This window comes from Salmo salar, chromosome 16 (assembly GCF_965601325.2).
Source record: "Salmo salar chromosome 16, fSalSal1, whole genome shotgun sequence".
Classification (NCBI taxonomy): domain Eukaryota; kingdom Metazoa; phylum Chordata; class Actinopteri; order Salmoniformes; family Salmonidae; genus Salmo; species Salmo salar.
The window spans coordinates 75947637-75974580 of NC_138306.1; the positions used below are offsets into that span (position 1 = coordinate 75947637).

The 26944-nt window shown below is 44.0% G+C and overlaps 1 protein-coding gene across 1 annotated transcript; it reads left to right on the forward strand.

Moving 5' to 3' along the window:
- Window positions 1-20644: 20644 nt before the first annotated feature.
- Window positions 20645-24008, forward strand: LOC106574593 (transcription factor Sox-1a-like). The gene is made up of 2 exons (XM_014150569.3): window positions 20645-22058; window positions 23395-24008. The coding sequence occupies exons 1-2, from the start codon at window positions 21072-21074 to the stop codon at window positions 23422-23424; spliced, it is 1017 nt and encodes a 338-aa protein (XP_014006044.1). The 5' UTR covers window positions 20645-21071; the 3' UTR covers window positions 23425-24008.
- Window positions 24009-26944: the final 2936 nt, after the last annotated feature.

The window sequence follows — 26944 nt, forward strand, 5'->3', positions numbered from 1 at the left end:
TTCATCCCTCATTTCCTGGGCACCATGGAAAGGACCCCCCCTCCGCCTAAAGAGCAGCAGGTATATGTTTTTTCTTTCCTCTTGGGGGGGGGGGCTAATTGACAGTCTTGGGGTGAGGAGAGGGGGAGGGGTAATTTGGAGTGTGTCGGACGAGCAGGGAGAGTGTGACAAGGTCTTGACATGTTTGGTTAAGAGAGACTGTGTCTTCAAAGTTAATCAAGTTCTCTCTGACATTGGATTAGGTGCTGCTGTAGACCTTCTGGATTAGGAAAAGTGCATGCTTTTAACAAGGAAGAATGACTCCTTTCTATCGGTCTATATGTCTGTGATTGTTAACGAGATTTGATTAATATCTCTGTAAATATTCCTTCTCTGTAATATTTCTATGGGTAAATCACAAACCCATAACGCACTACATTCTTATAGCCGCTCTGTGTTAGTGCAGTCTTCATGTTCGCAGTATTTATTGTCATTTGATTTGTAATGATTCAAAGAAAGAGAACTGTTTCAATTCTGAGTGATTTATTGCATGAAGTGGCTACTAGGAGCCAACTAGGATTTGATTGAAAATAAAACAAATTATAAAAAATGTATACAATGATTTAATCAATCTTGTATTTAATGAAAATAGGTATTGGTTAACTGAAACTAACTATATTATTATAAGCATATCTAAAAGTCTCTTGTTCTTCCGTTTTGCTTCAATAATAGATACTCTACATACTGTTACTTCAGTCTATTCTTTTCAAAAGATGCATTTTGATCATGTGGATAAAAAAAGAACCGAAAGATGAATCAGTGCATATCTTGATTTCCAAATGAGTTTAAAGGTCACATTATGAGAATGGCAACCAGAGGGCATGCTTTCATCCTCCCCGGCTTCTGAAGGCATCTTAGAGGCAGTAAGGGCCGCTCATGAAAAAAGAAAGGAGTGCAGAGAGAAAGAAAGGGGTTGTGAGGATTGGAAGGAAAGGGCAGGTGTAAAAGAAGGAGCTTTGAAACCAGCAGGTCTTGGCTGGAAGGATGACCTCATTTAGAATGCTGGAAGGATGACCTCATTTAGAATGAGAGGGAGTCTGGAGTGGCGATAGCAAGAGAGCCACCCAGCTGGGCCTGCTCAGCGAGCTCCGCTCTGAGGCCCACCACAGGGAACACCATGAAAATACACACACACACGCAAGCACACATACACCAGTCCCCTGCAGCCTCACTCCCCAGCCTCCCAGGCCCTTTATTTACCCAAAGGAAAGGGCCCACAGCGGCCGCCACACAGACGGGGGGCTGGGACTTCAAATCCACTCCAACACGAAGAGAAGAGGAATGGAGGAGGGCAAAAAGAAAGAAATAAAGAAAGATGAGTTTGGGTCCCTAATTTGGCCCAGGGGATATAGGGAGAGAGGGAGAGACGCCCAGGTCCAATATTTAGGCTGGGGGACAGGGTTAGACACAGAGCTCCAGCAGCCCCCCAGGCCCCAGCCCCCCAGGCACCAGCCCCCCAGGCACCAGGGGAAGCGGAGTAGGCTGAGTGGGCTGACGGCGGAGGAAGCGGAGGTCAGGGGGAAACGTAGCTTTTTATTTGTGTTGTTACCGTGTCAGATCCAATTTGCAGCGCTGTCAGGAGGGGGTTAAATGAGATTACCAGCTTTGGACACTGTTACCAGACTCTGCTGTCACTGCTGTTGCTAGCTGCTGGGCATGCTAAATGACTATTTAATAGTCAGCTGTTTTAGCCCTTTTGGGATAGCTAGGCTGGCAGAAGGGCTGGAAAAAGCACTATTCAGCAACAGTTTGGAACTGGTGGATTTTGTTTGTTTGAATTCTCCTACTTTTCACTTTTTTGTAACCTATTTTATGTCTCAAATGAATAAGGACAGTTCAAATGGACAATCATTGGCCTTGGTTGAATAAACAGACATTTTCTCAATTCTGTTTAATGTGTGGGTTTAAATGGCAGCACTGTTGATACCCCTGATGTATTTACCCTTGTGGGTAGTATGTTCACTTTCTCCCTGTGTCCATTAAGATTCTAAATCTCATACCAATTTTGCTGTATTCTTTGACTCTGTAGTTATTGTAGGTTTGAGGTACATAGGTGGGATTGTGATAGCATGGTTTGGGGAGGAAGTGGCTGGGGTTGGGGAGACATGGGTAGAGGGAGAAAGGGGGCAGTGGGATTGACATAAATCCTGTCGGTGGTGTATCATCGCTCATAATCCTTTCATGCTCCATTAATCCCTCTTCGCCAGGGTCGCCTTCGCCACGGCCCTCCTCCTAATAACCATAATCTCATTACACAACAAATCAAAACTTTCCTATTTATCTGCAGATTTCAAATGAAACTAATAAGGCTTTACCCATACAGTCCCCCTGTCCCCCTGTAACCCCCACCACCCGCCACCCTCCCAAAACCCTAATCATATTTCTGCCTATCTAAAAGCAATCAGTGATTGTGTTAGCTACGGAGTACGGAGCGCTACTGACAATACCAGGGGAAAGGAAAGAGCCCAGCTGGACTAATTAAATTAAATGCTAGGCTGCCAGAGCTTCGTCGCTCCTATCGCTAGCTCTCCCTCTCAGTCTTTCTCTCTCTCTCTAGCTTGTAGCTCGTACCGTGCGGGCCTGGTGAGAAGGGGTGCAGAATTAATAAGCATTACGGTGCGATGCGGGAGATGATATCATAATGGAAGCAGAGCTTTGATGTGAAGAGTCCCTCATTGAAATTCAATGTACCATAATGTACCATAGTGACAGATGCCGTGGAGATGTGTGGTAGCCGCTGGGCCAACCAGAGAGAGGAATTTTGGAGTATCTGTCTCTGGTTGAGGGTTTTGGTTTTAATGTGTGCGTGAACGGGCACAGGTGTGGTGGCACAGGTAGTGTTGAGTTGTTGGTTTGGGTTTGTGTGTCTGGACACAGGTCTGGTTGGTAAGACAGGCAGTGTTGAGTTGTTGGTTGGGTTTGTGTGTCTGGACACAGGTCTGGTTGGTAAGACAGGTAGTGTTGAGTTGTTGGTTTGGGTTTGTGTGTCTGGACACAGGTCTGGTTGGTAAGACAGGTAGTGTTGAGTTGTTGGTTTGAGTTTGTGTGTCTGGACACAGGTCTGGTTGGTAAGACAGGTAGTGTTGAGTTGTTGGTTGGGTTTGTGTGTCTGGACACAGGTCTGGTTGGTAAGACAGGTAGTGTTGAGTTGTTGGTATGGGTTTGTGTGTCTGGACACAGGTCTGGTTGGTAAGACAGGTAGTGTTGAGTTGTTGGTTTGGGTTTGTGTGTCTGGACACAGGTCTGGTTGGTAAGACAGGTAGTGTTGAGTTGTTGGTATGGGTTTGTGTGTCTGGACACAGGTCTGGTTGGTAAGACAGGTAGTGTTGAGTTGTTGGTTTGGGTTTGTGTGTCTGGACACAGGTCTGGTTGGTAAGACAGGTAGTGTTGAGTTGTTGGTTTGGGTTTGTGTGTCTGGACACAGGTCTGGTTGGTAAGACAGGTAGTGTTGAGTTGTTGGTTGGGTTTGTGTGTCTGGACACAGGTCTGGTTGGTAAGACAGGTAGTGTTGAGTTGTTGGTTGGGTTTGTGTGTCTGGACACAGGTCTGGTTGGTAAGACAGGTAGTGTTGAGTTGTTGGTTTGAGTTTGTGTGTCTGGACACAGGTCTGGTTGGTAAGACAGATAGTGTTGAGTTGTTGGTTTGAGTTTGTGTGTCTGGACACAGGTCTGGTTGGTAAGACAGGCAGTGTTGAGTTGTTGGTTGGGTTTGTGTGTCTGGACACAGGTCTGGTTGGTAAGACAGGTAGTGTTGAGTTGTTGGTATGGGTTTGTGTGTCTGGACACAGGTCTGGTTGGTAAGACAGATAGTGTTGAGTTGTTGGTTTGGGTTTGTGTGTCTGGACACAGGTCTGGTTGGTAAGACAGGTAGTGTTGAGTTGTTGGTTTGGGTTTGTGTGTCTGGACACAGGTCTGGTTGGTAAGACAGGTAGTGTTGAGTTGTTGGTTTGGGTTTGTGTGTCTGGACACCGGTCTGGTTGGTAAGACAGGTAGTGTTGAGTTGTTGGTTTGGGTTTGTGTGTCTGGACACAGGTCTGGTTGGTAAGACAGGTAGTGTTGAGTTGTTGGTTTGGGTTTGTGTGTCTGGACACAGGTCTGGTTGGTAAGACAGGTAGTGTTGAGTTGTTGGTTGGGTTTGTGTGTCTGGACACAGGTCTGGTTGGTAAGACAGGTAGTGTTGAGTTGTTGGTTGGGTTTGTGTGTCTGGACACAGGTCTGGTTGTTAAGACAGGTAGTGTTGAGTTGTTGGTTGGGTTTGTGTGTCTGGACACAGGTCTGGTTGGTAAGACAGGTAGTGTTGAGTTGTTGGTTTGGGTTTGTGTGTCTGGACACAGGTCTGGTTGGTAAGACAGGTAGTGTTGAGTTGTTGGTTTGGGTTTGTGTGTCTGGACACAGGTCTGGTTGGTAAGACAGATAGTGTTGAGTTGTTGGTTTGAGTTTGTGTGTCTGGACACAGGTCTGGTTGGTAAGACATGTAGTGTTGAGTTGTTGGTTGGGTTTGTGTGTCTGGACACAGGTCTGGTTGGTAAGACAGGTAGTGTTGAGTTGTTGGTTTGGGTTTGTGTGTCTGGACACAGGTCTGGTTGGTAAGACAGGTAGTGTTGAGTTGTTGGTTGGGTTTGTGTGTCTGGACACAGGTCTGGTTGGTAAGACAGGTAGTGTTGAGTTGTTGGTTTGGGTTTGTGTGTCTGGACACAGGTCTGGTTGGTAAGACAGGTAGTGTTGAGTTGTTGGTTTGGGTTTGTGTGTCTGGACACAGGTCTGGTTGGTAAGACAGGTAGTGTTGAGTTGTTGGTTGGGTTTGTGTGTCTGGACACAGGTCTGGTTGGTAAGACAGGTAGTGTTGAGTTGTTGGTTGGGTTTGTGTGTCTGGACACAGGTCTGGTTGTTAAGACAGGTAGTGTTGAGTTGTTGGTTTGAGTTTGTGTGTCTGGACACAGGTCTGGTTGTTAAGACAGGTAGTGTTGAGTTGTTGGTTTGGGTTTGTGTGTCTGGACACAGGTCTGGTTGGTAAGACAGGTAGTGTTGAGTTGTTGGTTTGGTTTGTGTGTCTGGACACAGGTCTGGTTGGTAAGACAGGTAGTGTTGAGTTGTTGGTTTGGGTTTGTGTGTCTGGACACAGGTCTGGTTGGTAAGACAGGTAGTGTTGAGTTGTTGGTTGGGTTTGTGTGTCTGGACACAGGTCTGGTTGGTAAGACAGGTAGTGTTGAGTTGTTGGTTTGGGTTTGTGTGTCTGGACACAGGTCTGGTTGGTAAGACAGGTAGTGTTGAGTTGTTGGTTTGGGTTTGTGTGTCTGGACACAGGTCTGGTTGGTAAGACAGGTAGTGTTGAGTTGTTGGTTTGGGTTTGTGTGTCTGGACACAGGTCTGGTTGGTAAGACAGGTAGTGTTGAGTTGTTGGTTTGGGTTTGTGTGTCTGGACACAGGTCTGGTTGGTAAGACAGGTAGTGTTGAGTTGTTGGTTTGGGTTTGTGTGTCTGGACACAGGTCTGGTTGGTAAGACAGGTAGTGTTGAGTTGTTGGTTGGGTTTGTGTGTCTGGACACAGGTCTGGTTGGTAAGACAGGTAGTGTTGAGTTGTTGGTTTGGGTTTGTGTGTCTGGACACAGGTCTGGTTGGTAAGACAGGTAGTGTTGAGTTGTTGGTTGGGTTTGTGTGTCTGGACACAGGTCTGGTTGGTAAGACAGGTAGTGTTGAGTTGTTGGTTGGGTTTGTGTGTCTGGACACAGGTCTGGTTGGTAAGACAGGTAGTGTTGAGTTGTTGGTTTGAGTTTGTGTGTCTGGACACAGGTCTGGTTGGTAAGACAGATAGTGTTGAGTTGTTGGTTTGAGTTTGTGTGTCTGGACACAGGTCTGGTTGGTAAGACAGGCAGTGTTGAGTTGTTGGTTGGGTTTGTGTGTCTGGACACAGGTCTGGTTGGTAAGACAGGTAGTGTTGAGTTGTTGGTTTGGGTTTGTGTGTCTGGACACAGGTCTGGTTGGTAAGACAGGTAGTGTTGAGTTGTTGGTTTGGGTTTGTGTGTCTGGACACAGGTCTGGTTGGTAAGACAGATAGTGTTGAGTTGTTGGTTTGAGTTTGTGTGTCTGGACACAGGTCTGGTTGGTAAGACAGGTAGTGTTGAGTTGTTGGTTTGGGTTTGTGTGTCTGGACACAGGTCTGGTTGTTAAGACAGGTAGTGTTGAGTTGTTGGTTTGGGTTTGTGTGTCTGGACACAGGTCTGGTTGGTAAGACAGGTAGTGTTGAGTTGTTGGTTTGGGTTTGTGTGTCTGGACACAGGTCTGGTTGGTAAGACAGGTAGTGTTGAGTTGTTGGTATGGGTTTGTGTGTCTGGACACAGGTCTGGTTGTTAAGACAGGTAGTGTTGACTGGCGATGAGAGCGATTCACACTCAACTTTGAGATGTCTGTGGTGTTTCTTAAGATAACTTTTTCGATTTTCAACTGAGAATGGCACAGCAGTCAGGGAGTAAACAGCACTTTCCTATAGCAGTTTCAGTTGCGTTTCTCATGACAAACATATGCATACTGTGTTTTCCAAGACATATATCCATATATAATGACATAAATATATTTTCTCCGAAACTGGGACTTTTTGCAATTTATCCTGAGATGGCTCTGAGAAATCTGACCGTACATTTTTCCCATTTTTCCTCTCATACTCCCGTTGTGGGAACAAAACGAACCGCCGAGCAGTGGTCGGACTAATAGATGCCGCAAAAGTGCATTAGCTAATAAGCATGTAAGCAGCAAAGTGGTTAACAGGGATACTTTCTCTTTCTCCCCTCCAGACTGGCACATAGCAACCATTATGCCTTCTCTCTCTGAGTGCAAAGAGCTTTTAATATAGCCTCTGACCCAGGGTGACGAGACGTCGACAGAAAGACTCTCTGTCCTAGTTTGGGGCTTCGTTCTCTGCCCATTATGGTCGCGGCCTATTACTTGAGTAATGAGTGACATGAGGTCTAATTATAAATGTGCTTGGAGATGCTGGGTTATTAAATGTAAAGAGCTAGCTGGCAGTGCCAATAACAGGGCTCCGCTAAGTGATGTCTGTGAACTGCTAGAAAGCCCTCACATTCATTACATATCAATCAAAGAAGGTGTAGTGATTAATTGATGAACGACTGAGACAATACTTAACAGCCCCTCAAAAAGCACTTCTCTAACAACATTAGAGAATTAGTAAAAATTGGAGGAGAAAATGAATATTCTGTAGGGGAGAGTGGGGTAAAATGAGCCATTTTTTACATTCAGCATCACTCCATCAAGGGAAATATAGTATTCTTTCTAACAAATATATCTAAATATATTGCAGGATGTTGTGTCCCTGGAAATAATTAGAATTCATGTAAAAATGACTGTTTTGAAAAGCAGGTCAAAGAAAGTAGTCTCTTGGCAAAACTTAATCCGGGTATAGGGTGAATTGAGCCGCCTTGGGGTAAGTGGTTGATGATGTCCTGTGACAGTGGGTGATGGTGATGGTAGGTCAAAGTTTAATTCATGGAATAGAGATGAGGTATATTGTATATCTTATATGTATGCCTCCATAGAGCTCTCTGTTCAATATCACTTACCCTTCCATTTTGTGACCAGTTGTCTGGGACAGGGATGTTGTTTCAATCTGCCAATTCACAGGCAAGTTCTCCACATCTGAGGCTACTAAGTCCATGAAACTGGTCTGCAAAATTCTTGCTATGTTTAGGCAAGCTCAGACTCCATGTCATCAGATTAGACCTTGTGTACCTCTACTACTCTAGCGTAGCCTCTCTTTCACACTTTCACTGTCTTTTTTGTCAACGCACCTCTTCACTGTCATTCAGTCTATTTTTTCATCCCTTGCTGCTGCTCGAAATGACTTCTTCTTCCCCCTCTCAATTCCTTGGCTGCTCTCTCAAGAACCTCAAGGGGGCTAGACCCTTGCTTGTTTTACTTTTGTATACACATATGCATGACATATTGCATAAATACTATGCATATTATGCATAAAGCTGACAAAATATAATCCTGTTTTGTGGTGGTATGGTGGCCATTGGCTCAAACAATTTGACTATATTAGCCCACACAGCTACAAGGATGCACTTTCATTCTAGGTTTAGGACCTCATATATTATAGCTTATAGAGACCCCAACTGATGTATAAAACAATCTTAATACTATCTACTTTGGTTTAAATACAAGCGCCATGAAACCTATAACACAAGAAATTAATTTGACTTTGTCAAAATGAGTTGTTGGACCTAACTTGCTTATGACTTTTTCCATGTAGGTACTTCCTTCATAGACCCCATGAAATGATGACCTCTTCCTAAACATGTGGTCACATGATTCATTTTGTGTATGGTTTCCTGGAAACAAGGGCTGCTCAACTAACCCTTTGGCTCAACTTACCCCACTCTCCCTAGCATATCCGTACTAAATGTATCTGTGCATTCTGAAGGTATGGTGTCAGATTATTATGGAAAGAACACCTGAAGCTACTTTTGAAGGCTGGATCTTTCTGAACTCTCAGGGTACATCTATTGTATAAATGGATAACTGTCAAATAACAGCTCATGAATAAATATACATTTTAAAATGACTAGTGGCCATAGTATAGTACCCTTAAACTCAACTCTGGACCTTGAAGCCAGTTCCCCTGCATTTTTTTTATTATTCCACTCTAATTAGGGATTTAGACCTGGGACACCAGGTGTGTGCAATTAATTATCATGTAGAACAGAAAACCAGCAGACTCTGGACCTCGTAGGGTAAGAGTTGAGTACCCCTACAATAGTACAAAATCTATTTAGTAATTCAGTTATATTAAATGAAACTCTTATGTGAAAATTGTACGATGTATTGGTTGCAAAACAGGTTGAATTGGAAATACAGTATATATCGGTATATTCCGTGTATATACTGTATTAATATACTGGTGTACTTATACAGTATATAAGCAAGACCTTCAGTTACATAGGTGTCATGGTCTATCTATCTATCTATCTATCTATCTATCTATCTATCTATCTATCTATCTATCTATCTATCTATCTATCTATCTATCTATCTATCTACCTAAACAATTCAAAAGCCATAGAATGACATTGACCTTACTGGATATTGAGTTCAATAAACAAGGACAGAAAGCTCAATATGAAGAACGAAGCACTGGGATTTTCTTTTTATCATTAACAATGTTTTCAGATACATTACGTGCACTTTGACGGTACATGGAGAGTTGACCTTGAGTCAGGGAGAGAAGATCTTCTGTTCTGTTTTTAGTGGACAGTACTAGGTTCAGGAGCCACCGTTGCAGTGGTTAAACCCAGTTTTTGTGATGTGCTCTGTTAAACTTTTTTCTCCGATTTTTACAGCAACATTTTTCATAAATGGACCAGATCCCTTTGAGTTCAATTCACACTCAGAATTTGCCACACGTCACATTCAGTTGCTACAACACTATGGAGTGACTTTTTAAGGTCCTTGTCCAAGAACAAGTGTGGAACCAGCCAAGTATTGATCTGTTCAGATTACTATGTGCTGCAAAGTGTATGGATTCTTTGTTACCAAATACTACAGACAGACACAGACAGACAGACAGACAGACAGACAGACAGACAGACAGACAGACAGACAGACAGACAGACAGACAGACAGACAGACAGACAGACAGACTCCATCAAGGCTGTATCTCAGTAGTAGTGTTAAGAGATCTCCTCTTCCATTGTTCTCTATCGGCACTGATCTGAAACCACGGAATGGTTCAAAAGTAACATGCTAGAAATTTTGCTTGAGGAATTGCTTTCACTAATTCAACTGTGAACCTGATGCATATGAGCTTTGACAGTATTTCAAACAAATTCCACAATATTTGTACATACAGTGCTTTCGGAAAGCTCGAAATTCGAAAGCTCAAAGCTCGAAGACTCGAAATTGAGCTCAGGTGCATCCTGTTTCCATTAAGCATCCTTTGAGATGTTTCTACAACTTGATTGGAGTCCACCTGTGGTAAATTAAATTGATTGGACATGATTTGGAAAGACACACATCTGTCTATATAAAAGGTCCCACAGTTGACAATGCATGTCAGAGCAAAAACCAAGCCATGAGGCTGAAGGAATTGTCCGTACAGCTCCGAGACAGGATTGTGTCGAGACACAGATCTGAGGAAGGGTACCAAAGCATTTCTGCAGCATTGAAGGTCCCCAAGAACACAGTGGCCCAATCATTCTTAAATGGAAGAAATTTGGAACCACTAAGACTCTTCCTAGAGCCAAACTGAGCAATCGGGGGAGAAGGGCCTTGGTCAGGGAGGTGACTATTTGTCACTTTCATAGAGCTCGAGAGTTCCTCTGTGGAGATGGTAGAACCTTCCAGAAGGACAACCATCTTAGCAGCACTCCACCAATCAGGCCTTTATGGTAGAGTGGCCAGACGGAAGCCACTCCTCAGTAAAAGGCACATGACAGCCCGCTTGGAGTTTGCCAAAAGGCACCTAAAGGACTCAGACCATAAGAAATAAGATTCTCTGGTCTGATGAAACCAAGATTGAATTCATGGCCTGAATGCCAAGCATCACGTCCAGAGCAAACCTGGCACCATCCCTACGGTGAAGCATGGACTGGGAGACTAATCAGGATCAAGGGAAAGAAGAACGGAGCAAAGTACAGAGAGATCCTCGATGAAAACCTGCTCAGACTGGGGTGAAGGTTCACCTTCCAACAGGACAACGACCCTAACCACACAGCCAAGACAACACAGGAGTGGCTTCGGGACAAGTCTCTGTGGCACGGTTGTCGTAAGAACGGGACCAAGGCGCAGCGTGTGTAGAGTTCCACATCTTTATTCCAAAGTGAAACTTCAAGCAAAAACAAATAAATCAAATAAACGAACAACTAAACGTGACTACGTGGTGCACAGGCACAAACACAAAACAATATCCCACAAGCACAGGTGGGAAAAATAGCTACTTAAATATGATCCCCAATTAGAGACAACGATTACCAGCTGCCTCTAATTGGGAATCATACAAAACACCAACATAGAATATATAAACTAGAACACAACATAGAAATATAAACTAGACTACCCCTAGTCACGCCCTGACCTACTACACCATAGAGAAACAAGGGCTCTCTATGGTCATGGCGTGACAGTACCCCCCCCCCCAAAGGTGCGGACTCCGGCCGCAGAACCTGAAACCAAATGGGTGGTTAGGGGGGGTGACTAGTGTCGGTGACGTCTCCGGTGCGGGTCATAGTCCCCCCCCAGACCCCGGATCCGACCATGGCAGAGGTCCTGGGTTGGACGCCGTGCCTGGACAGGGCATCGGCGCAGAAGAAGGCTCCGGCCATGGAGCTGGACCGGACGCTGTGCCTGGACTGTGCACCGGTGCAGAAGAAGGCTCCGGCCATGGAGCGGGACTGGACACCGAGCCTGGACTGAGCATCGTCGCAGAGGAAGGCTCCGGCCTTGGAGCTGGACTGGATGCCGTGCCTGGACTGGGCACCGGCGCAACGGAGGGCTCTGGCCATGGAGCAGGACTGGACGCCGTGCCTGGACTGGCCACCGGCGCAGAGGAAGGCTTCTGCCCTGGAGCTGGACTGGACACCGTGCCTGGACTGGGGATCGGCGCAGAAGAAGACTCTGGCCTTGGAGCTGGACTGGACGCCGTGCTTGGACTGGGCATCGGCGCAGGGGAAGGCTCCGGCCATGGAGCAGGACTGGACGCCGTGCCTGGACTGGCCACCGGCGCAGAGGAAGGCTTCTGCCCTGGAGCTGGACTGGACACCGTGCCTGGACTGGGCATCGGCGCAGAAGAAGACTCTGGCCTTGGAGCTGGACTGGACGCCATGCTTGGACTGGGCATCGGCGCAGGGGAAGGCTCCGGCCATGGAGCTGGAGGTTCCGGACCGTTGATCGTCGCTGGTGGTTCCGGACCGTAGACCATCGCAGGAGGTTCCGGACCGTGGACCGTCGCAGGAGGTTCCGGACTGTGGACCGTCGCAGGAGGTCTCGGACAGTGGACAGTCACAGGAGGTCCCGGACTGTGGACCGTCGCAGGAGGTTCCGGACTGTGGACCGTCGCAGGAGGTTCCGGACTGTGGACCGTCGCAGGAGGTTCCGGACTGTGGACCGTCGCAGGAGGTTCCGGACTGTGGACCGTTGCAGGAAGCTCTGGACTGGGGACCGTTGCAGGAAGCTCTGGACTGGGGACCGTCGCCGGATGCTCTGGACTGGGGACCGTCGCCGGAAGCTCTGGACTGGGAACCGTCGCCGGATGCTCTGGACTGTGAATGCGCACTGGAGGCCGAGTGCGTGGAGCCGGTACAGGTGGCACCGGACTGGTGACACGCACTTCAAGGCAAGTGCGAGGAGCAGGCACAGGACGTACCGGACTGGAGAGGAGCACTGGAGGCCTGACGCGTGGAGCCGGCACAGGTGGTACCGGACTGGTGACACACACCCCAGGGCGAGTGCGAGGAGCAGGCACAGGATGTACCGGACTGGGGAGGCGCACTGGAGGCCTGATGCGTGGGGCCGGCACAGGTTGCACCGGACTGGTGACACGCTCTTCATGGCGAGTGCGAGGAGCAGGCACAGGATGTACCGGACTGGGGGCACGCACTTCAGGGCGAGTGCGAGGAGCAGGCACAGGACGTACCGGACTGGGGAGAAGCACTGGAGGCCTGATGCGTGGGGCCGGCACAGGTTGCACCGGACTGGTGACACGCTCTTCAGGGCGTGTGTTGAACAGAACACACTTGCATAACATCTCTCTCATCTCTCCCCATGTGGTCTCTGGCTCTTCCCTCTGCTCAGCCAACCAGCTCCATGTGTCCCCCCCCAAAAAAAATCTTGGGGTTTCTGTGGCCGTGGTCTGACGACACGCTCCTCCAGAGTTTGCCATTCGGGCTCTGGCACTCTCCTCGGCTCGACCGGCCACCCCTTGTGCCCCCCCCAAAAAAAAATCTTGGGGTTGTCCTTGGGCTTTCTGTGGCCGCGAACCCCGGCGTCGTCGCCTTCCTCCATCATTACCTTCCGTCTGCCGCCAAGGAAGGGTCTCGCATCCACCCATCACTTCTTGCCATGTCCAAAACTCCTTCACCTGGTGGACACGCTGCTTGGTCCTGGTTTGATGGGATATTCTGTCACGGTTGTCGTAAGAATGGGACCAAGGCGCAGCGTGTGTAGAGTTCCACATCTTTATTTCAAAGTGAAACTTCAAGCAAAAACAAATAAATCAAATAAACGAACAACTAAACGTGACTACGTGGTGCACAGGCACAAACACAAAACAATATCCCACAAACACAGGTGGGAAAAATAGCTACTTAAATATGATCCCCAATTAGAGACAACGATTACCAGCTGCCACTAATTGGGAATCATACAAAACACCAACATAGAAAATATAAACTAGAACACAACATAGAAATATAAACTAGACTACCCCCTAGTCACGCCCTGACCTACTACACCATAGAGAAACAAGGGCTCTCTATGGTCAGGGCGTGACACTCTGAATGACCTTGAGTGGCCCAGCCAGAGCCTAGACTTGAAGCCAATCAAACATCTTTGGAGAGACTTGAAAATAGCTGTGTAGCAACACTCCCCATCCAACCTGACAGAGCTTGACAGGATCTGCAGAGAAGAATGGGAGAAACTCCCCAAATACAGGTGTTCCAAGCTTGTAGTGTCATACCCAAGAAAAATTGAGTCCGTAATCGCTGCCAAAGGTGCTTCAACAAAGTACTGAGTAAAGGGTCTGAATAGTTATGTAAATGTGACATTTCCTTTTTTAATTTGTTATAAATTTGCTAAAATTATAGGTTATTGTGTGTAGATTGATGAGGGGGGAAAACAATTTAATACATTTTAGAATAAGGCCGTAACGTAACAAAATGTGGAAAAAGTTAAGGGGTCTGAATACTTTCCGAATGCACTGTATATATGTAGCATAGCTCTATACAGTAACCGAGTACAATAACAAGGAAACTTCATATTAAGTGTTGCCAAGAATTCAATTAAACCTATAAAACACATGTTAAGATTAGAGAGCCGTGTCCATGACAACAACATGTCTTCTGGCTACGGGCCTACATGTTCTCACTCTCAGCCCTGTCAATGCTCTTAAATCCAGCAGGAGCTGACATCTGCTGCGACAGCAAGCTTACACAAACTGCTCTGCCAAAACGGCCTTTGATGCCATTAGCCCCTGCCGGGCGCTAACATGTTGTTTTAGGAGCTTCAGCTGATGCTACAACACAGGGGAGAGACAGGGGAGAGAAAGGCTGTGTAGGGCGCTGGGGCTGTGGGCTTAGAGATTCCACAGCTAACAGGGGGGTGAAGCCAGAGAGGCAGAAGAGAGCTGTGAACATCACTGTGTGCTTATCTATCCAGGGTGCTTTGATCCTCCAATGAGAGATGGGGGTGGGGGGGGGGGCTGCTGCTCCCTGTTAGGGCTCAATAGGCATCACTCTCAGAACATAGAAATACACTTAATAGAATGGACCTTCACATTTTTTTAAAGTGTTGTAGACTTGGAAACTTTTGATGAATCCAAGTCTACAACAGGTCTTAGAATCAGGTGGATATCTAGGTGTTCTTCACTTGCACCATGTTGGATTAACAGTGAAACATGTTTCTAGAGCTGTGTATTTTCTATTTGTTCCGTACTACATGTGTTGACACATATTTATAATACCACGGAGAGGAACCTTTAGCAATAGGTTCAACTGTGGCTTTTTTTCTTTGACCCTAATAGCAGGAGCTGCTCCCCTGTTTGATTTACGGTGCCCTTGAACACCATTTGTTCAATGGCTTTTAGAGGGGGCTCGTGAGGGTTGATGTGTCTAAATATGGTTGGGGACGGAACAGGCCACTCCTGCTTTTATGCGTTCGTCTCCCTCTTTTCTAGATGCCTCCAGGCCTGACCCCAAATGCCCTGCCTCTTAGCAACAAAGCAGTAGATAGGCGCTTCATGGGGGACCATTACACTGAGTACTCTGAACAGCGACAACGCAGGCCTTGATCGAGACGGGGGAAGTGGAGCGACAGACATACGAGCAGAACTGTGTGCTTTAGCCTACATGGACTAGCTCTCTGATGAAAATGTATTTTCTCTCAGGGAGTCTAACCTGGCTAAATTAAGATTACATGGAAATATGAGTATTATGATCAATGCTGTTCAGCACGACATTGACGGTACTCAAAGACGTACTCAAACGAAAGACTCATACTGGTACCTGTAAATAGGCCCGGAGGCATGAGAAAAAGCTTTGAAACCAGAGAATGCCAATGTTACCAACTGCGTTGGCGCAGTCCATCCTATAAGTTGTCTAAAAGGAATTGGCCATATTATAAAGTGATGATTCACTCGAATTTCGAATTGTGTCAAGCACAACCTCTCGTTGTGCGTAGTCTGAAGTGAAACTATCCCTTCAACATGAGGCATGATGGGTAAAAGGTACTTCAGTGAGTGGACTGTAAACTCACTGAAGTACCTTGAAGGCTTGAGATAAATGTCTATTGGTTATATTTCTATATCTCTGTCTCCTGTGTGAAATGGACAAATGCCATGGGCCTGTGTAGACCAAACAAGGCTAAATTAGGTGAATGAAATAGGACTCTATAAATGTCTATGGATAACGGGAAGCACGTTCAGTCTGCTTCAGTTCAGAATGTGATAGAGATGTGTGAGACTTTTAGCCCCCAAGGCAATAGCATATGACTGTCATTTTCACAAAGGGCAATATTTAAAAACAGATTGCAGACATGTTAAACCTAACTGCCATCACCTGCCAGGGGTTGGAAATGGCAACAACAACAAATAAACACTTATCAAGAAAGAGGAAACCCTATAGAGGAGAAGCTGGAATTGTTGATTCATAAACCCAGTGAAGACGGTACCAAGAAAACTGTTATTGGAGCTGAAGAATGTTAAGACTAGAGGCTCCAAGACATTTGTATCTTGATATTCTCAGAGCATGTAACAATTACATTAATATAAGGTTACTGAAATATCCGGTTTTACTTTTGCAGCAAACCTGAACATTACGTTGAAATGATGGATAATCTCCTGTCACAAAATACAGAATGACTGTAACCCATATAGTCTGGGGTTAAGTTATGATAATAAGATCGTACAAATTCCCAACAGGGACGAAACAGACGTGTAGCCTAACAGTCGAGCTGAACAAGATGAATCGGCGGATTTCTTACGGTGAAAAGCATGGTGTAGTATACAGTTGGTACTCCGGCTCCCCCGTCGAGCTCCCCAACTCCCAGCTGTCTTCGCACAAGTGATTTGTTTTCATTCATCCTTCGGCAGGGAAGGAACCAAGAAGGAAGACACGAAAAGCTGTCAGATAGATGTGAATTCCCACGGAAATTCAATTTCGAGAGAACCAACTATTTTTAATTGTCCATTAGATATTTCAATTATTTTATTTGCTTCTCGTGTCCTGTCAGTATGTGGTGTTAGTGAATTTGCGTTGGGCATGCCCATCAAGGCCACTGATGAATAGTTGAATTAGATCTCATTCTTTTCTTATAAAAGAAATAATTAAAAAGCTGGGGATATTTTCTAAAATTCTTTAGAGTGAGACTATAGAGCTAGAATTCACATGACTTGGATCCCATTGAAAAGACACCTTTATTTCCTCCAGTCTATTATGTATAATGAGTAATGAAGTAGCCACATGACAGACAAACCGCCACAAATAATGGCATCATTAGTGTGTGTGTGTGGGGGGGGGGGGGGGGGTATAATGTTTCACGTGAACGTGTACCTTGCTGCTTGGAGTAATATAGTCATAATGGGTGTATAATATGTAACTGTAATAACATACTGTAAGTGCCCAGACAGGATAAATTCCAACAATAAAGTTCGTCATAATACCGGTTTAAAATCCATAGAAAACTCGAATAAAGAGAAACGTGATCATTTTTAAAATATGGAAATACATTTTAAAAAATACAGATACATTTAAAGTTCTAAGAATAGCAAATGTTCTAGCTCTATCCTATATTGTGAGTGTTCATGATGCGCGCTGTGTTGGAGGAAGGAATAGAGCAACAGACAGATGTAGGCTAAAACTCGCAACATGGTAGCATGCGCCCCTGTATCCACGCCCGCCCCCACGTGCCAATTATCTTCCCAAAACTCGCTGAGAGGCGACAGAAGCACCTGACAGATGTTGACCGTTTAAAGCCGCGCATTCTCGCGAGTTCAAGAGACACTCCACGTGCACTTTAGGGACTGGATGAAACGGAGAGACGGCACTTTAGCAGCATCGGATGAAGGTTTTGGAACAAGCTCTTGTCAATGGTTAAATACTGACAGAATAAGTAAAGCATTCAGCAATATGATGAGGATTTTTCCTACTCCAATTCCAAATGTTGATGCCAAAGACATTTCCTTTTTTAAAACAGACTTTGGTTTTGGAGAAATACTTGGAAAATACTTTGAAACTGATTTACCAAACTGATGTGTTTTCAGCCCGAGCAGGAACACAGACATTAATTAGCATGACCTTTTCATTTGCATTTGAATCGATAAAAAGCACAGAAATCATAAATGTAATCATTATTCAAAAGTGTTCGTAGGCCATAGTAATATGATAACAATAGCGTAATAATAATAGGCAATTAATAACATAATAATCATAATCATAATAATAATAATTGGGTATAAAATGCATCTGTATTTTGTATGCTTTATTTTAGTTTTTTTGATCGATTGTTCAATGTTTACAGTAACAATTGCAGGAAAGCACATTTAATGGGAAGCACATTTAAGGCGGCAGGTAGCCTAACGGTTAGGCGCGTTGGACCAGTAACCGAAAGGTCGCTGGTTCGAATCCCAGAGCGATTAGGTGAAAAATCTCTAAACGTGCTCTTGAGCAAGGTACTTAACCCTAATGGCTCAGGATAACTATGTCTATGATAGTGTACTGACAGCAAGCATCATGCAGGGTTGGGTCAAATCCATTTTCAATTCAGTCAGGTGAATTCAAATTTAATTCCTGATTCGACCTATTTTTTGTCATTGGTAGACATGGAATTGACAGTGTCAAATTGCCATAGCCGTGGCAGTTGCAAGGAGGCCTGCCTATTCATTGCAACGTATATTTTACATCTCCTTAGATAACATGTAATTTACCCAAGCTTACAATGCTGAATGTCAGGTTGACACGGGGATGGATAAGCAAATAGTCAACGAATCGCACCTGAAAAATTGTCACTTTGATAAATCATGAATTTCCCATGTAAACTTGAGCTACATCTAGAAAAATTGTCACTTTGATAAATCATGAATTTCCCATGTAAACCTGAGCTACACCTAGAATGTAAATATGCAGATACTGCCACTATCAACTGCGTTACAGAATTCGTCAAATTACGAATAATGTTTTGGACGTATCGGCTTTCATTATTTAAAGACTCTGGCACTGTGTTTCAAGGGCTTTAATATAAAAATGAGTATTTCGATTTGAGTTAGTATTTCGTTATTTTTCATATAGGTCTGTATCAGTGAATAAAAAATAAAACATTCATTACTCACTAAATAGCCTGCTTTTTGGTGTGTGTTTGTTGCAGGCCTATAAGTAGCCTGCGTGTGAGAGAGACCACTGAGAGCGAGTGCAGTGTGGTAGCCTACTGTTTCCTTCAGTTCTGCGAGCGCTGTCTTTCAGCACCACGGCGCGCGTTCATGGAATGTGCGCACCCGCCGAATTGAGTCTCCAGTAGACGGCGATCAAGCTCTGCCACTATAGAACCGAGCCTTTCTCCTGAAGATGTTCTTTCATACTCGGTGTCAATTGTGACCTTCTCTGTTTGGCCTCGATAATTAAAACGTAGTAATACAGCAAGGTATTGGCCAATAGGACTCTATACTTGTTTTGCAATCATTCGCCCTTGTGAATTTGTGAATAATTTCTGAATAACCACTCAAGGTCTGGTTCGAAAAACCTATTTTAGATAATTAATTGTTTTAATGTTTTACGTTGAATAGGTTATACAATTCACAAGCATATTTTTTATGTAAAATGTTAGATAACTGGTTGAGTTTCTTTCTGTCATTAATTAATTGATTGATGTGGAATTGGTTTGGTGGACTGCCAACCCTTGAATAGAATATAGACAGACTTTGCTATGGGGCTATGGAAACACAAAAACAAATGATATAGCCTTAATGAAATTAGATGAATTTGAATCGACATAATCCACAATTACAATGTAAATTACAACGTACATTTACTTTTAATCCGCCTGTCTGCATATTTCAAGACATGTGATATGAGGATGCAGTGAGATACCGGATGGGTTGGACAACACTGTTCTCGTTAATTATCTTTTTTTTAAAGTATTCTTAAAAACTGTAAATAACCAATCCTCCATCTTTAAGACAATGGAAAAATCATAAGCTTCATTATCTAAATATTGAAAGAGCGTGGGCGACGGAGAGGAACAAAATGGTGCAATTTGAGGACATGTGGCGGAGAGTAGCGCAGGCACAGGAAATAGGTTTGAGAACAGGTGGGTATGAGCAGGTGTGATGTCGTTGATGTTTGTGTGTATTTTGTATGTGCAGGCTTTGTATTGTAAAAATAAATAAAAACGATTTAAAAAAATCAATTAGCATAATAAAAATATCTCTGACATGTAAAGTGATGGCGTTTTAAGTCTAGTTTTGTTTATTGAAGCCATATGTTAGATAAAACCATGAGGCAGGTCACTCAGAATTGCATGCTGCAATTTATCTGTATTTACCCTGCTTGGCCTATAAACGCCCAGAGATTGCAGGGGGAGAAATGTCTCCCACAGAATAGTACATCGACGAGAAATACTATATTGCTTTCTCTCATCATGGGTGACTCCCATGTGGTTCTAGCACAATGTCAATTGTAGCAATCCCCCCTCCACCGCTTTTAGACAAAAGGGGTTTGGCTGGCACGTGCTCTGGGCGTCAGTCACCTGTTTCTTAGCAACCGGCACAACAGGAAAATACCTGTGGCTCCAAATAGGCTGTTATTGAGAATGGGACTAGGCCTATCCTTTCTCTTATTTGCAGATACCCCAAGAAAATTATCACAGAGAAATCCAAATGAAAGCACATTTAGATGTAGTGTTGATTTCTCCAAGTAGGGCTTGTGTTGATTTTTTATCTTCTCGTATTTTATAGTGCCTTTTTCTTGTCCTGGGAATTTATGGGCAATGGGAATTATCCTATTTTATTTCAATATTGTGCTGATTCCAAAATGATTAAAATTGCTTTAAAACAGTATCTTTCAATAGAACGAATTCAAGATTATTTCCATGTCATGACTATAGATAGACCGTCTACCAATTATAATGATGTAATCACCTGGCTATGAAATGCATATGTAGACCTAGCCTACATTCATTCTTGTATAACCAATCAATGTCATTCTCGACATAAGCTTTGTTTTGGAAAGGGGGGGGGGGGGGGGGGGTCACACTGTTGACCGCGCGCATCTGTTTGGGGGAATTTTGGTCTAAAACTGTCCCTTTCCCTATGCATTATCATCACGGCCATAATCTTTCTAAAATAACCAAACTTGTCAAAGTAGGTTATTATTATTTACGTTCCCTTATGGGAGTTGGAGGTAACCCACTGCTTGCGGGTGAGTAGCTCTAGCCCTCCTATGTCACCTGACCGCGAGACTGCATGCAAATCACGCCTTTCCTAAAGCCCCATTGGCCACCACCACCTCATTTAGTCGCTGTCAACGCGCATCATATGGGTAAGCTCCGTAACTTTACTACTATAGGCACAGAAAGTAGCTCAAAGAGACGCTTTTCATCGAGCTGGATGTGGAAAAAACAAGAGAAGAAAACGACTAAGACAGAGAAGGAAGGAAAAGTTTATCGAAGTACCTTTTACTTTGGATTGTATTTCTTCGTTCCATTTTTTTATATTTTTTTTCCGGGAGGGTTGATTTGCGCAAGTGACGGTGTGTGCCAGCAGTGTGGAGGTGCCGTGACTGAATGTTTCCGTGTATTGGTTGAAAAAGTTAACGCCAGGTGAATGTATAGTATGATGATGGAGACTGACCTACACTCCCCAGTGCCCCAAACGAACACGAATTCGGGGCACACGGGAGGATCAAACAATGGGAACAAAGTCAACCAAGACCGCGTAAAGAGACCGATGAACGCCTTCATGGTTTGGTCCCGGGGCCAGCGGCGGAAGATGGCTCAGGAGAACCCCAAAATGCACAACTCCGAGATCAGCAAGCGACTCGGCGCCGAGTGGAAGGTGATGTCCGAGGCGGAGAAGAGACCGTTCATCGACGAGGCGAAGCGGCTACGAGCTATGCACATGAAGGAGCATCCGGATTATAAATACAGACCGAGACGGAAGACCAAGACACTGTTAAAAAAGGACAAATACTCTTTGGCCGGTGGGCTGCTCACCGGGACAGGGGGTGGGGGTGTCGGTCTAGGGATGAGCCCTGGTGTCGGACAAAGGTTAGACAGTCCCGGGGGTCACGGGGGTGCGTCTGCTGCCAGCTACGCGCACATGAACGGCTGGGCGAACGGTGCGTACTCGGGGCAGGTGGCTGCAGCTGCGGCGGCCGCGGCCATGATGCAGGAGGCTCAGCTCGCCTACAGCCAGCACCCCGGCAGCGGGCACCACCACCACTCACACCACCACCACCCGCACAACCCCCAGCCCATGCACCGCTACGACATGTCGGCCCTCCAGTACAGCCCCATCTCGAACTCTCAGGGCTACATGAGCGCCTCTCCGTCCGGCTACGGCGGGATCACCTACACGCAGCACCAGAGCTCTGGTGTCGCCTCGTCCGGGTCGATGGGCACGCTGGGCTCTCTGGTGAAATCGGAACCGAGTGTGAGCCCTCCCGTCTCTACTCACTCGCGCGCCCCGTGTCCCGGGGACTTGAGGGACATGATAAGCATGTATTTACCGACGGGGGAAGCTGCAGGTGACCCGTCCGTTCAAAGTAGACTTCACGCGCTGCCGCAGCACTACCAGAGCTCCACGACAGGGGTAAACGGAACTGTTCCATTGACACATATTTAGAAAGAGAGAGAGAGAGAAAAAAAACATGACTGCGATACCGCAACAAAATCACATAACCAAATATTTACCTCTTTTAGAATGTTGCTATCTTTTTTTGTACAGGCTATTGGTTATTGTACATTGAAGGCGAATATCTTAATTTAAAAAAACAATAAGAATACATTAGACAAAATGAACTTTTTCAGTGGGGTATTGTCTGTCCACGTTTATGAAACGCGAGTAGGCCTAATTGCGCATTGGGTTTACATGCTTTCTAACTGATGGGGATGCCAAGTTTTGAGACGATTTAGGTTGTGAAGTATTTACATTTTCTGTGGAAACATAACCGTTAATAAGGACATTTAAATGAGATAACCGTGTGATTAGAATGAATGTGGAAAATGTTTTTAAAAGTTTACAAGATTTCCATTCATTTCACGTTTTCTCTTGTTTGTAAACACGTGGGTTACTGTATCTGAACCATTTGTTTTTGTTGTTGTAAAAAAAGAAATCATGTAAATTGTGAATAAATACTAGATGAGATTGATAAGCAACTGTAAATAATTTACTAAATGCAATTCTGCCAGGAAATAAAACAATTTTGCGTTGAAGTATGAGTTAAATAAATTTCCCAGATGTTTCACTGGTTATGGAAAAACGTGTTAGTTTCGTTACTTTGGATTGTATAGGTTTTCTACTTGACACAGTATGAGTTAACAATGTTAAGGCTAATTAATATTTATATAATTGACGGCAGATTAACAAGTTATATAACAACAAATCTACGAGATGCTGGCTCTAATGGTTGTCTGTCTAAACCAAAATCGGGTTAAAACTGACTGAAAAGTGACTGAAATCGAGTAGATTACATATGGCAAATATGCTTAAATAAGGATGAATTAGTAATGGTGGACGTAATTACTTGTCACACAACCTTGACGGTTTGGTGCTCGGTTTAAGCACGAGACAGGACATCAGACAGGGTTATAGGCCTATACATGAATTTATTTGGAAGTGCAGCAGCAATAGCTTTAATGATAATATCATGTATCATATCAGTATTCAGCATGTTTTGGAATAAATATGCTCGGATATGTGATAACTGGTTTGGTCTACTGAATTACGATAGGCCCACTAGCGTTTTAATGCTCATAAAGTGTTTATATATATATACATATAATGTAGCATATCATTATTATTAGCATGTCATTACTAGCATTATGCTATTGTTATTAATATGACTGATTAATCAAATAGCTGTAAAATATATATCAGATGCTCTTTGAATGTAATTTAATAATATATCATATATCTTTCGTTTTAGTACCTAAAGAAAAGGACGACGTTGTGGTAGTCGCGAGGAAGGGAACAAGACAGGCTCGAGTCACAACACCTGTTGACTTGGCTAATGTCTCGTGGGAGGAACTTCGTCTCGTTCGACTAATGTTTTGATTTTCTTTTTTTTAAACGGGCTTCTTTTGATTCTCTGTCCGGTCACATCTTTTTTGACCAACAGGAAGACGCTCCCGCCATCGGTCAACACTAGTTAGGCCTACTGATGACAGAATCACCCCTTTTAAAATAAGTTATCTGACTGTCTGTTTTTGCTCTTCTAATATCCCATATAATTTGCCTAATAATGTAAACTTAATTGTGGACCAATTGTGATGATTTGACATGTGCGTTCTGGCTATTTGTTGATCATGCAATATAACTATGAATACTTTTTTCATATTCCCTTTTTCATGTTTGTCATTATACTCATAAGTTAACTCACAATATTTCAGTCATTTCCACATCTCGTCATGTGCGTAAAGATTTTACTTTTCATGGACATAATTATTATTTTCAAGAAAGTACAAAAACACTTGTATTGGTCTAAAATAATCTCATAAACTATAATATTCAAATGAGGGAATAAACGAAATGAGGGAATAATCTCTGCTCTCATTTTATTTCATTCATTTACATTGAACTTTCAGAAAGCGTTGTTATTCAAACTTTTCCAGCACTTGTTGCAATTTTGATGTAGATGACAGACACAAACTGGAAGAATCTGTCCGCCAAGCTGGAGAAACATAGGCCCAATATCATTAACTGAAGGTGCAATCTGCAATGGCATTCTTTTTACATCTTGTTGGTAGAGAATTTTCAGACTTGCGTCATATTGACCTTTGATACTCGTTTCCCCCATGATTTTTGTTCGCGGTCCAATCAAGTAAATTCATTGAAAAGTGAGAGGATTACAAATGAGAAGTAAAGATGCTTATTTTGTCAATGATGCTTTCTTTAGAGACGGGGATCTTGGACGCAAGGCTTGCTCCCAAATTAATCCAAATTCAATGAAATGTGAATGGATGCAGATACAAAGAATATACAATTATTCATTGGTCATTTAATTAACATTCTCAATTTATCCTTGCTCACTGCTTCAGCGTATATACGAGAGACGCTGTAAAGGCGCACGTGGAAAAAATCCTTTCAGCTTCAGCTAAATCTGCCTGGAGATCTGGTTGACATTTCTTGTCCTATAGGCCTACCTCGGCAATGAAGTGTGAAGTTTTAAGGGGATAGACATAACAAGTTAACAATCGATTAGAGCGGAGTAACTGATCAATAATCGGTGTGTATATCTTCATTTACTCCGTGCGTACTCCTTTTATTTCATTTTGCAAACACATGAGTGAAGTTGATGATTGAATCAGTGTGCAGTCAAGACACCATCGCACAGTGCCTGTTTGGTCGTCATGGGGGATTAGTGTTACTGAGCGGAGTAGTGGAGAGGGTTTTGTGTAAGGTAGACAAGGATTAGACGATCAGAAGAACTAACCCCGGGGTCAGAGGCAAGTCAAAGACTCTCACAATTGCGCACCGGAAGTCCGGAACCATGACGTTAGTCCGGTACCCCAAGCTTCGCCAGCCACGAAGCAAGTTGCACAGGTCCTAAACAAAATACAATATAGAAATGTGGGCAAGTTATCAAAGAAAGTATTTCAGATCGCCTTTTATCGTTTATATTATCAGATCTGGACCTTCACGCTTCAGTCCATTCGCGGCAGTGCTCTATAGGCTAATAACAGTTCAATAGCCAGGCATATAACCGTAACATTTGGCCTTTGCCTTACGGTCAATACCGAGCTGTTCATTCAAAATTATGGCTGAGAGTTGGAAAATCTAAAAGTCTGTATAAACTATTTTAGTGTATCCTACATCCCACTTCTTATACAGTGATATTTTAGATTGGATTCCTAAATATGGTGTACAAACTGGATTGTCACTCTGACAAAACATACTTAAGAAATATTCAACCAGCCCTAGTCTAAATTCAAATAATAGTATATAGACCACTGTTCTATTCAATTACCAAAGGCCATCACACTATTTATCCTCAACATTTGTTTAAGAGTTGTCTAAGAGTTGTTCTCTGGAATCCAATCTTTAACGTAATAGAGGTAAAATGCGTTTCTAAAAGCATCATCAGATACAAATGACATGTATCGATTTAAATGTTGTTCTAACCTACCCTACTTTAACCTATCCTACTACACACAATGGAATCCCCACTACATTTCATTTGAGTCTTATCGTGTATCTAAAGTAGAGACGCACAAAGACTGGAGCAAGTCCATGGACCGTTTCCAAATCCAAAATAAACGTTCTGCAAAATTTCACCCACAATAATTACCCCATTCTTTGTGAAAAGTGTGTGTGTGTGTGTGTGTGTGTGAGAGAGAGAGAGGCAGCGGAGGCCCCTGACCATTAAATCTCCCCACCACGAGGTATTCTTATCTTGTAGACACCGATACATTCAGCACCAGGAAGCCTCCAACGCGCGTTAGTATTTGCCATCCAGTAAACCCCCGATCTCTTGCACTCGGTGTCCTAAATGTGGATAATTAGCATCACTTTATCACGCCTCCGCATATTTTCTTTTCGCTCCTAAAAACCTCTTCGCTGCCATTGGTTGCCTTTCTGTCACAGGAGATTATGGAGACAGATTGCAAAAACCGAATGTGCTGAAACCAGATTAGCGCGGAATAGAAATAGCAACCGGGCCAATAAATTCCTCGCGAGGGCCTTATCGTGCAATTACACGTTGACATGTTTAACAATTTTTCAGCCTCTTAATCCTCCGCCCCTTCCAAGAGTCGACGTTTTGTGCCGTGTGTGTATGTGTGTGTGTGTGTGTATGTTCGTGTGTGCGCGCGCGCACGCTTTCTTTCCACCCTAAATAGAATCCTCTAAATGTGAAAGAAAACTGATAAATACTTGGGAAACATTTGATAACAACATTTAGGTAGTTTAGATACAGACCATATCACTGATTTGAACGCTATTCACTTAATGGGCGCATTCCAAAATAATCTCGGCCAATGAGACCCAACAAGACGTATGGGCATGTATGGGCACGTATGGGCATGAATATTGGACATCAACTCGGGTTTGCATATTGTCAGTTGACAATCTATTAGATTTCATTATATAATATCACGAAGCCCGAACATAAAGCTTCGGTCAATATTCATTTTCTTTATCGTCGGCTTGACTGACTGATATAGCCAGATACCATTATTCAAGCAACACTGACAGACAAAAGTTAAACAGAAGTATTTTAATGCGAACATTTTATGGGAACATTTTTGGATGGCTCTATGTAATGTTAGTGATTTGTTTGGTTTTATAGTTGGCCCGCCGTCTGCAGAGGGTCTTCCGCTCTTGTGAAGCCTGGGTAGAGGTGATTGTGAGCAGCTCTGCTGGAATTTGGCTGGGCCTGGTCTTGGAGCGCTGCCCCATGCTGACTCCCCATGCATTGAACGGGGCCCTCTGTGTGTGTGTGTGTGTGTGTGTGTGTGTGTGTGTGTGTGTGTGTGTGT

Bases quoted from the DNA above. Each gene is read 5' to 3' on its own strand.
- LOC106574593 (XM_014150569.3), top strand. From the start codon at position 21,072: ATGTATAGTATGATGATGGAGACTGACCTACACTCCCCAGTGCCCCAA. The intron at 22,059-23,394 runs GTAAACGGAACT...CTTTCGTTTTAG, and splicing joins ACCAGAGCTCCACGACAGGG to TACCTAAAGAAAAGGACGAC.